This window comes from Mobula birostris, chromosome 11 (assembly GCF_030028105.1).
Source record: "Mobula birostris isolate sMobBir1 chromosome 11, sMobBir1.hap1, whole genome shotgun sequence".
Taxonomy (NCBI): Eukaryota; Metazoa; Chordata; class Chondrichthyes; order Myliobatiformes; family Myliobatidae; genus Mobula; species Mobula birostris.
This window is the reverse complement of record NC_092380.1, coordinates 68,711,195-68,723,640: the sequence shown is the minus strand read 5'-3', so window position 1 is coordinate 68,723,640 and position 12,446 is coordinate 68,711,195. Positions and strand designations below refer to the sequence as shown.

The 12,446-nt window shown below is 46.3% G+C and overlaps 1 protein-coding gene across 1 annotated transcript in view; it reads left to right on the top strand.

Moving 5' to 3' along the window:
- syt8 (synaptotagmin VIII) overlaps positions 1-12,446 on the top strand; it is a 91,441-nt gene that overhangs the window by 73,574 nt on the left and 5,421 nt on the right. The window contains exon 8 of the mRNA XM_072273147.1: positions 6,211-6,344. Coding sequence (XP_072129248.1) covers positions 6,211-6,344 — 134 coding nt within the window. The remainder of the gene's footprint in view (positions 1-6,210; positions 6,345-12,446) is intronic.

The following is a 12,446-nucleotide window of genomic DNA, read 5'->3' as shown; positions in this document are numbered from 1 at the left end:
TCTGTGTCCATTCTCCTCATTTGTCCAATTTCTTCTGCAGACTTCCTGTTCCCTCTACACTACCTGCCCTTCCACCTATCTTAGTCTGTTTGTCTGTCTAGGTACCCATATCCGATGCGGATGTTGGTGACCATGGTTTTCCATATAGATCTATCCTTCGTTCTTTTGATGGCTTCCATTTCCTTGATGTGTAGCCACCTGGCTTTTCTTTTGATGTACATAAGCCGAGGTCTTCCTCTAGGTTTGCTCCCCTCAATCTTTCCAGAGAGTATAAGTTTTTCTAGCTCATCTTTCCACGTGATGTGTTCTAGGAATCTGAGTTGTCTTTCTCCTATTGTTGGCATGAGTGATCGAACCGCTTGGGCTCTCCTGAGAACTTCTTCATTTGATGTGTGTGTGGTCCATGATATTTTTAACATTCTCCTGTAGAACCACTATTCAGCTGCTTCTAGTCTCTTTTCCATTGCTGGGGAAATGGTCCAGCATTCACTTCCATAAGTCAGGATAGAATAAATGTAGCACTGCAGTATTCTGTTTTTAGTGTACATGCTCATCTTTCTGTCTGTTAATATGGTCTTCATTTTTTGGAAAGCTTCTTTCACCATTGCTATTCTGTATTTGATATCTGCGTCGCACCTGCCATCACTTGTTATTAGGCTGCCAAGAAATCTGAAATGGTTGACTTGTTTGATATTTGTATTTCCGATCTTGATCACACATTGTGGGTTGTTTGTCTTACCTATCTTAGTATCGTCCGCATACTTGGCACAAAGCCATCAATTCCATCATCCAAATCATTGACATATAATGTGAAAAGTAGTGGTCCCAACGCCCACTCCTGCAGAACACCACTAGTCACTGACAGTCAACTAGGAAATATCCCATTTATTCCAACTCTTTGCCTCCTCTATCCATGCTAATATCTTTCCTGTATTGTCATGGGCTCTTATCTTGTTTAACGGACTCATTAGTGTCACCTTATCAAAGGCCTTCTGAAAATTCAAGTAAATTGTCTGTCCATTTGAAATTCCCTCAGTAGTAGAAACATCTCAAAACATCTCAGTTGTGTCCTCTCAGAATCTTATGTGTTTCAATAGAATTACCCTTTATTCTTCTCAAATCAATAGAATATGATCCAATTTCTTAGCCAAATGGATACTCTGTGAGGCATGAGATACATTTAAGTGTTAAACCAACAGCAGATGTGTAAATACGATGCTTCTTGTGTTGAAATTTATGTTTGTCTCTGTTGATCTCCAAATGAATGAGACCATGATGTAACTTTCAGCATTGGTACAATATCCACAAGGCTTCACCTGATATTTCTCTCTGGCCCCCTCCTAAGGCCACTTCATCTCAGCCTGGGGAGTTGCTCCCTGGCCCCCAGGTGCACAATGTATCCTTGTGACTCCTGACTTTAACAAGGTATCAAGTTTGCACCAAGAGCATTGGGATCTGTTTACATCCTGTTCCTGTTCACTGATCAGTCCAGAGGAAGAGCCTGGACCTGAAACATCGACTGTTAATTACCTTCCGCAGATGCTGCATGAACCACTGAGTCTCCACAGCAGGTTTTTTTTTTGGCTCCAGGCTCCAGCATCTGCAGCTTCTTGTGTCTCTGGTATTTCAATATTTAAATAGTGGTTGGGTTCAATGCTCATTCACCCATTTAAGAACGGGATCCCTCATGTCAATTAGATTTGTTTGATTTCAATGGGTATAATTTAATCAATGCAGTAATATGGGAATTAATGACATAGACAATTCTAACATCTATCCTCACAAGATGCAGATACAAGAGTCATGTACTTATTAAATGCAATAAGCAGTCACATCTTAGTATAGATATATGTGAGCTAATGAATTGCTTACACTTGATGTTTTTCTCACTTTTAATTTTCCATTGATAGTTAAGGATTATTTTATAGATGGCTGAGGTGATATCACATTTTTACATAATTGTTCAAAATTGAAGTTAACACAATCAATTTAAAAATGGAACCAAGTTCATATTACTTCTAGCAGATGCCTTTTTCTAAATCTGAGTATAAAACATCCATTAACATGCAATTGTCTGAGGAAGCCTCATCTATATGGAAGATTGTGGTTATTTTATTAAGTAATTTCTGTATAGTTTAAAACAAATATTTACCATATACTGTTACAAAGCAAAATAGAGTACAAACCCAAACAGGCAGGCATGAACAGGCAGAGGCGAGGGTAGGTTCCGGTAAGTTTTGTTTGTTTAGATTAGAGAGAATGCCAGGCAGGATGTGGGAAGTCAGGGAGACCTCCGGTGTCCTTCACAACGACACCTGCAAGAAGTGCATCCAGCTGCAGCTCCTAACAAACCATGTTAGGGAACTGGAGCAGGAGCTGGATGACCTGCGGATCATTCGGGAGAATGAGGTGTTTGTAGATAGTAGCTTCAGGGAGGTAGTTACACCAAAGGAACAGCGCACAGGTAATTGGGTTACCGTCAGGCGAGGGAAGGGGAAAGGGCAGGCAGAGCAGGGTTTCCCTGTGGCCATTCCCCTCAACAACAAGTATACCGCATTGGATACTGTTGGGGGGGATGACTTACCTGGGACTAGCTGCAGTAGCCGGATCTCTGGCAATGAGTCTGGTTCTGTAGTGCAGAAGGGAGGGTGGAAGAAGAGGAGAGAGGTAGTGATAGGGGGACTTGATAGTTAGAGGTACAGAAAGGAGGTTCTGTGGTCGTGACAGAGACTCCCAGAAGGTTTGTTGCCTCCCGGGTGTGAGGGTCAGGGATGCCTCTGATTGCGTGCACAGCATTCTGAAGTGGGAGGGTGATCAGCCAGATGTCATGGTACACATTGGTACCAATGACGTAGGAAAAAAGAGTGAGGAGGTCCTGAAGAGTGAGTATAGGGAGTTTGGTAGGAAGTTAAGAAACAGGACCTCGAGGGTGGTAATCTCAGGATTGCTACCTGTACCACGTGCCAGTGAGGGTAAGAATAGGATGCTCTGGCGGATGAACAAGTGGCTGGGGAACTGCTGTAGGGAGCAGGGTGTCAGATTTCAGGATCATTGGGACCTCTTCTAGGACCTGTACAAGAGAGATGGGTTACACCTGAACTACAAGGGGACCAATATCCTTGCAGGGAGGTTTGTTAGTGCTTTTGTGGAGGGTTTAATCTAGATTTGCAGGGGGATGGGAACCAGAGTGCCAGAGTAGATAGTGGAGCGGGGGAGAGAAAAAATGATGTTAAAAGTTCATGCAAAGTCACAAATAGAAGGGTTGTGTGTGGTGGTAATAATCTTCTGAGGTGTGTCTATTTCAATGCAAGGAGTATTGTGGGGAAAGCTGACAAGCTGAGGGCAAGGATTGACACATGGAACTACGACATTATAGCCATTAGTGAAACTTGGCTGCAGGAGGGGCAGGACTGGCAGCTTAGTGTTTCAGGGTTCCGATATTTCAGACATGATAGAGGCAGAGGAATGAAGGGTGGGGTGGGGGTTGGCATTGCTAGTCAGGGAGAATGTTACAGCAGTGCTCAGGCAGGACAGATTAGAGGGCTTGTCTACCGAGGCCATATAGGTGGAGCTGAGAAACAGGAAAGGTATGACCACATTAATGGGGTTGTATTATAGACCACTTAATAGTCAGCGAGAATTAGAGGAGCAAATCTGCAGAGAGATAGCAGACAACTGCAGGAAGCATAAAGTTGTGATAGTAGGGGATTTTAATTTTATACATATTGATTGGGATTCCCATACTGTTAAAGGTCTAGATGGGTTAGAGTTTGTAAAATGTGTTCAGGAAAGTTTTCTAAATCAATATATAGAGGTACCAACTAGAGGGGATGCAATATTAGATCTCCTATTAGGAAACGAGTTAGGATAGGTGACGGAAGTGTGTGTAGGGGAACAATTTGGTTCCAGTGATCGTAACACCATTAGTTTCAACTTGATCATGGATAAAGATAGATCTGGTCCTCGGGTTGAGGTTCCAAACTGGAAAAAGGCCAAATTTGAAGAAATGAGAAAGGATCTAAAAAGTGTGGATTGGGACAGGTTGTTCTCTGGCAAGGATGTGATTGGTAAGTGGGAGGCCTTCAAAGGAGAAATTTTGAGAGTGCAGAGTTTGTATGTTCCTGTCAGGGTTAAAGGCAAAGTGAATAAGAATAAGGAACCTTGGTTCTCAAGGGATATTAGAACTCTGATAAAGAAGGAAAGAGAGATATGATATGTATAGGAAACAGGGAGCAAATAAGGTGCTTGAGGAGTATAAAAAGTGCAAAAAGATACTAAAGAAATAAATCAGGAGGGCTAAAAGAAGACATGAGGTTGCTTTGGCAGTCAAGGTGAACGATAATCCAAAGAGCTTCTACAGGTATATTAAGAGCAAAAGGATAGTAAGAGATAAAATTGGTCCTCTTGAAGATCAGAGTGGTCGGCTATGTATGGAACCAAAAGAAATGGGGGAGATCTTAAATGGGTTTTCTACATCTGTATTTACTAATGAAACTGGCATGGAGTCAATGGAAATCAGCCAATCAAGTAGTGAGGTCATGGAACCTATACAGATTGAGGAGGAGGAGATGCTTGCTATCTTGAGGCAAATCAGAAGTAGGTACCCAGGACCTGACAGGGTATTTCCTCAGACCTTGAAGGAGACTAGTGTTGAAATTGCAGGGGCCCTGGCAGATATATTTACAATGTCGGTATCCACGGGTGAGATGCCGGAGGATTGGAGGATATCTCATGTTGATCTGTTATTTAAAAAAGGCTCTAAAAGTAATCCGGGAAGTTATAGGCTAGTAAATTTGACATCAGCAGTAGGTAAATTATTGGAAGGAGTACTGAGAGATAGGATCTACAAGTATTTGGATAGACAAGGACTTATTAGGGAGAGTCAACATGGCTTTGTGCTTGGTAGGTCATATTTAATGAATCTATTAGTTTTTCGAGGAGGTTACCAGGAAAGTGGATGAAGGGAAGGCAGTGGATGTTGTCTACATTGACTTCAGTAAGGCCTTTGATAAGGTCCTGCATGGGAGGTTAGTTAGGAAGATTCAGTCGCTAGGTATACATGGAGAGGTAGTAAATTGGATTAGACATTGGTTCAATGGAAGAAGCCAGAGAGTGGTAGTGGAGGATTGCTTCTCTGAGTGGAGGCCTGTGACTAGTGGTGTGCTCAGGGATCAGTGCTGGGTCCATTGTTATTTGTCATTTATATCAATGATCTGATTGATAATGTGGTAAATTGAATCAGCAAATTTGCTGATGATACAAAGATTGGAGAGTGAGGAAGGTTTTCAAAGCTTGCAGAGGGATTTGGACCAGCTGGAAAAATGGGATGAAAAATGGCAGATGGAATTTATTACAGACAAGTGTGAGGTATTGCACTTTGGAAGGACAAACCAAGGTAGAACATATAAGGTAAATGGTAGGGCACTGAGGAGTGCAGTAGAACCGGGGGATCTGGGAATACAGATACAAAATTCCCTAAAAGTGACGTCACAGGTAGATAGGGTTGTAAGGAGAGCCTTTGGTACATTGGCCTTTATAAATCAAAGTATTGAGTATAAGAGTTGGAATGTTATGGTGAGGTTGTATAAGGCATTGGTGAGGCCAGATTTGGAGTATTGTGTACAGTTTTGGTCACCAAATTACAGGAAGGATATTAATAAGGTTGAAAGAGTGCAGAAAAGGTTTACAAGGATGTTGCCGGGACTTGAGAAAATGAGTTACAGAGAAAGGTTGAATAGATTAGGACTTTATTCCCTGGAGCATAGAAGAATGAGGGGAAATTTGATAGAGGTGTATAAAATTATGATGGGTATAGATAGAGTGAATGCAAGTAGGCTGTTTCCACTGAGGCTGGGGGAGAAAAAACCCAGAAGACATGGGTTAAGGGTGAAGGGGGAAAAGTTTAAAGGGAACATCAGGGGGGGCTTCTTCACACAGAGAGTGGTGGGAGTGTGGAATGAGCTGCCAGAAAAAGTGGTAAATGCAGGCTCACTTTTAACATTTAAGAAAAACTTGGACAGGTACATGGATGAGAGGTGTATGGAGGGATATGGTCCAGGTGCAGGTCAATGGGACTAGGCAGAAAAATTGTTTCAGCACAACCAAGAAGGGCCAAAGGTCCTGTTTCTGTGCTGTAATGTTCTATGGTTCTATGGACTGACAGGTTTTGTTTTTGTCAATAACTAGAAGCATAATTTGTATTTCTTATAGATCCATATGTGAAGATTCGTTTGATACTCAATAATAAAAAAATTAAGAAGAGGAAGACATCAGTTAAAAAGAAAACCTTAAATCCATATTTCAATGAGTCTTTTACGTTTGATGTAACTTTAGAAGAAATACAGGTGAGTAGTAAATGTGAAAAAGTTTAAAGAAAAGTCATGGTGTGCTGGATTAGAATTTTGCTGTTGACTGTGAAATTCACTCATCCAATAATAAAGCAGCTTATTACCAAATTGATATTCTGACTCAAGCAGAGATGAGGAGGAAGTGGAGGCATCAATTGCTTTCTGACCTCAATATCATGCTTAGCTAACTGGAGGATGTCAACCAAGTAGCACACTGATTTCTTTTTTTGCCCTCTTGTTATAAACAATGTAACCTTTATCTACTTTCTTCACACACCCTGCAAAAACTGATTTCAGGGAGGTAGCACCATCAATTTGCAGGAGACTTCCGGGAGAGGTGGGATGCCTGCAATGGAGTAGCTCCTTAGCAGCCAGCCAGCTAGTTTAAATAACATTAGCCATGCTGATGAATGAATGACACCTGTTAAACTCACCTCAACGTGTCTTTTACAGTCTTAACCCACCATGGGCAATAGAAAAGTCACTATTGCAAACAGTGCAGCGAGCGTCACTGTCATTATTTTTCACCCCTATTAAGCAGGGGTACACTTTAGTATAGTCTGAGGTGACATGCATTTTATATTTTCTTTTTTTTGGAACACTCTGCCATGGTGCGCGCTCGCGCTCTCTCTCTCTCCCTCGTGGTCTCTTGCTCGATCTCTCGCGCTCTCGCTTGCTTTTTCTCTCACGCTCTCTCTCTCGCTCCCGCGCTCTGGCTTGCTTTCTCTCTCGCGCTCTCGATTGCTTTCTCTCTCACGCTCTCGCTTGCTTTCTCTCACGCTCTCGTTTGCTTGCTCTCGCACTCTCTCTTGCTTGCTCTCGCGCTCTCTCTCTCGCTCGCTCTCAAAAAAATTGATTCCGTGATATTTTATATAATTTGTGGGCATCAGGGAGCCACTATTCAAATTCGGGAGACTCCCGGAAATTCCGGGAGAGGTGGGATTCTGCTTCACAGGCTGTGCAAATTTGACCTCGTATATTGCAGCCCTTTGGGATAAGCTGCCAGCCCTATTTTACTAATCTTGAAAGTACTGTAAGTTTATAGCAATACTTAAATTATAAACTGTGGCGACCCACTTTCTACACAAGCGAACCGGCTCACAAAATAGCCCGCGTGCGGGGAGAGACTTTTGTAATGCACCTCTGACGTCATTTCCACCCGGAGAGGGCTGGAGGGGAACTGCTTAAAAGCTAGTGCCGTGAAGATTGAATAAACGAGTCTCAAGTGTGACTTACAGACTGTGTGTCGTTATTTCTAGCTCTGTGTGTGGCACATCGCTACATTGGTGACCCTGACGGTCCAAACGGGATTTGGACCAAAGATGATCGACTCTTCATCTGTTCACACAGTTTCGCTAAAACTGCCAACTTTCTGGACGCTGCGACCACGCGTGTGGTTTGACCAAGCAGAAGCCCAGTTCCAGATTTGGCAGATATCTTCAGATTCCACACGTTACTATTACGTGGTGAGCTCCCTTGACCAGGAGACAGCCACATGGGTTGGGGATTTCATACAGTCACCCCCCGAAGAAGGGAAATATGCAGCATTCATGGCACTGCTCATAGAGACATTTGGCCTCTCAGGGCATGAGCGAGGTGCCCGCTTGCTGCACCTGGATGGTTTGGGAGACAGGCTGCCGTCAGCATTAATGAATGAGATGCTGGCCCTGGCTGGAGGACACAAGCCCTGCCTCATGTTTGAGCAGGCGTTCCTAGAACAACTGCCCAAGGACATACGTCTGCTGCTGGCCGACGCAGATTACATTGACCCCCGGAACATGGCGGCCCAGGCAGATGTGCTGTGGAAAGCCAAGAGGGAGAGCGGGGTGTCCGTCGGACAGATTACCAAGCCACGCACCCAACAGCAGGCCAGACCAGGCCTGGCAACGGAGCGCACACAACCCAGAGGCAGGAGTGAGGAGGCCAATGAACAGTGGTGTTTCTACCACCAGCGGTGGGACACAGCAGCCCGCCGTTGTCGCCCGCCCTGCAAGTTCCCGGGAAATGCCAGGGCCAGCCGCCGCTAATGGCTACGGCGGCTGGCCACCAGTCCAGCCTCCTGTATGTCTGGGGCAAACAGTCATACTGCTTCTTGGTCGATACCAGAGCGGAGATCAGCGACTTACCCCCGACGGGGTATGACACCTGCAACAGAGAGACGGGACCCACCCTGAGGGCTGCAAACAGCAGCTCAATTTGGACCTACGGCACCCACACAGTGCAGCTACAGTTCGGCGCCAGCCGGTTCACGTGGGACTTCACACTGGCCGCCATAGCCCAACCACTCCTGGGGGCGGACTTTTTGTGAGCGCACAGCCTGCTGGTCAGCTTGCAAGGGTAAAGACTGGTCCATACCAAGACTTTCCAGACGTTCTTCCTGGGTGAAGCCAAGTTGCTGGCCCCACACCTGGACTCCATCACGCTGTCTGACAACGAATTCACCAGAATCCTGGTGGACTTTCCATCAGTTCTGGCACCGCAGTTCACGGCAGCCATGCCCAGACACGGAGTACAGCACCACATCCCGACCCAGGGACCACCCCTCCATGCCCGTGTACGAAGGCTCCCCCCAGACAAGCTCCGCCTGGTGAAGGAGGAGTTCAAGAGGATGGAGGAATTGGGGATCATACGGTGGTTTGACAGCCCATGGGCCTCCCCATTGCACATGGTGCCCAAAGCAGCCAGGGGCTGGAGACCATGTGGCGACTATGCAGACTGAACGAAGCTACAACTCCAGACCGGTACCCCGTGCCGCACATACAGGACTTTGCAGCAAACCTGCATGGGACAAGCATCTTTTCCAAAGTAGACCTCGTCCGGGGGTACCATCAAATCCTGGTACACCCTGAAGACATCCCCAAAACAGCACTCATCACCCCATTTGGCCTGTTCGAATTCCTCCGAATGCCGTTCAGCCTGAAGAATGCCGCACAGACGTTCCAGCGACTAATGGATGCGGTGGGACATGACCTGGACTTTGCGTTCATCTATTTGGACAACATCCTCATAGCCAGCATTAGTCGTCAGGAACATCTGTCCCACCTCCACCAGCTCTACTCCCGCCTGAGTGATTTCGGCCTCACGATCAACCCGGCCAAATATCAGTTCGGACTTGACACCATCAACTTCCTGGGCCACAGGATTATCAAAGACGGGGCAACACCTCTGCCTGCCAAGGTAGACACGATCCGCCACTTTGCCTGGCCCAACAAAGTCAAAGGCCTGCAGGAGTTTATTGGTATGGTGAACTTCTACCACTGCTTCCTCCCCTTAGCAGCCCGTATCATGCGCCCTTTGTTCAACCTGATGTCGGGTAAAGGCAAGAACATTACTTGGGATGAAGAGGCCGCGGCCACTTTCGTTAAAGCCAAGGAAGCCTTAGCAGACCCCGCGATGCTGGTGCATCCCAGCACGGACGTTCCACCTGCCCTCACAGTGGACGCATCCAACACAGCAGTCGGTGGGGTGCTGGAGCAACTCATCGAGGGGCGCTGGCAACTCCTGGAGTTCTTCAGCAGGCACCTACGGCCACCCGAACTCAAGTACAGTGCCTTCGCCCGGGAGCTATTGGCACTATATCTGGCAATCCGGCATTTCAGGTACTTCTTAGAAGGCAGGCCGTTCACCGCATTCATGGACCACAAACCATTGACCTTCACGTTCACGAAAGTGTCCGATCCCTGGTCGGCCCGCCAGCAGCGACATCTGTCCTACATCTCCAAGTACACTACGGACATCCAGCATGTCTCAGGAAAGGACAACGTTATTGTGGACGCACTCTCCAGACCAGCTATCCAGGCCCTGTCCCAGGGATGGACTATGCAGCGCTGGTGGAGGTGCAGCAGGTAGACGATGAGATGCCCAGCGACAGGACCGCAGTCTCGGGTTTGCAGCTGCAAGACTTCCTCGTAGGCCCAGGTGAGAGGATCCTCCTGTGTGACGTGTCTACTAGCCAACCTCGCCCCATCGACTCCATACACGGCTTGGCGCACCCACCTATCAGGACAACCGTCTGGATGGTCTCCAGCAAGATCGTGTGGCACGGACTTCGCAAACAGGTCAGTGAATGGGCCAAAACGTGCACGCAGTGCCAAGCAGCCAAGGTGCAGCGGCACACCAAAGCCCCGCCACAGCAGTTCGAACCCAGCCGCCGGAGGTTCGACCACATTCATGTGGATATCGTGGGGCCCCTGCCAGTGTCGCGAGGAGCGCGGTACCTCCTAACTATGGTAGACTGGTTCATGAGATGACCTGAGGCGGTCCTGTTCAACGACACCACCGCCGATTCCTGCGCCCGAGTGCTGATTGCAACCTGGGTAGCACGCTTCGGGATCTCGGCCCACATTACCTCCGACAGAGGCGCCCAGTTCACCCCCAGTCTGTGGTCGGCTGTGGCCAGCCTGTTGGGAACACAATTACACCACACAACTGCCTACCACCCACAGTCGAACGGACTAGTGGAACGCTTCCACCGTCACTTAAAGTCAGCTCTCATGGCCCGCCTGAAAGGGCTTCCCTGGGTCTTGCTTGGAATCTGCAGAGCACGCAAAGAGGATCTGCACACCTCGTCGGCCGAGCTGGTGTACGGCACACCCCTGGTCGTCCCAGGAGAGTTCATACCAGCCTCAAGGGGGCAAGAGGAAGAACCCGCAGCAGTCCTAAACAGACCACGTGAAAGGCTCGGCAAGCTGGCCCCCGTACCGACTTCTCAGCGTGGACGGATCCCGACCTGCGTGCCCAAAAAGCTACAGAACTGTAAGTTTGTATTCGTACGAAGGGGCGCACACCGGGCACTTCCCATTAAAGACTTTAGTTGATTGCTAATAAATTGCAATGCAAAATGACTTTGAATAATGATGCCAGTGGTGTAGTGGCACCAGCACCGGATTGCAAGGTGAATGGTCCTGGGTTTGCATGCTCCTTGCATGCTTTCCATCCGTACTGTGTTGTGCTTCGAGCTAGCAACTTGGCCTTGTAAAAACAGACAAAGTGCTAAGGAAACACCAAAAAATGCCGCCCGATGTGCCACATGGCATGAAAAGGAACAACGAACATGAATAGAAATTAGAAAAGGTTATATTGTATAATTTACTCACACATTAGAGGATCACTAGCAATATGTTAAGATTCCTCTTCATGTAACGTTCTTGAAGATGACCCCCAAACGATCCACGCTTGATATCCTCCTATTTCTCAACTACATTCTGCCTGTTATCTTCTAACGAATGATGTCAGATTCCACAAGAAAATGGTGAATTGATTTATTATTGTCACATGCAAGGCTATAATAAGGTAGACTGTGAGTTCAAGAGCCCATCTTATTGTTCAAGGGGACTATTGAATAGCTCAAAACAAATGGATAGATGCTGAATGTCAGCCTGGTGCTATGTACTTTCAGGCCTTTGTATCTTCTTCTCCATATATAAGAGAGATTGTGGGCTAGATGAGATCTTTAGTTATGTAGGCTGCTTTACCAAAGCAGTGAGAAATACAGACAAAATGCACAGATCTTTGATGTTTCTTGTGATCTTGGGCAGAGTAGTTGACATCCCAAGCTGTGATACATTCAGATATGATGCTTTCTATGGTGCATCTACGTTTGTATAAGCTGTTGAGGATCAAGGGGGTACCAGATTTCTTTACCCACCGTTGGAAATAATGGTGACAGAACACCAACAACGGTATCCAGATGGTTGGGCCACGATCGGCTGGTGATGCTGTTCACTTCTGGAAACTAGAAGCTCTCAACATTCTCGATCTCAGCACTGTTGATGCAAGCAAAAGCATGTACATTACCCCTCTTCTTGAAGTCAATGATCAGCTCTTTCGTTTTCCTGGTATTGAGGGAAAGATTTTCACCATAGCATCATGCCAGTTGGCCCTCAATCTCTTTTCTGGACTCAAAGTTCAAAGTAAATTTATTATCAAAGTACATCTATCTCACCATATACAACACTGAAATTCATTTTCTTGCAGGCATTCAAAGTTAATGCAAAAGCACAATATACTAATAATAAATAAGCAATAAATAATGAGAATATAAGATGAAGAAACCTTGAAAATGAGTTCATAGGCTATGGAAACAGTCCAGTAAAGAGG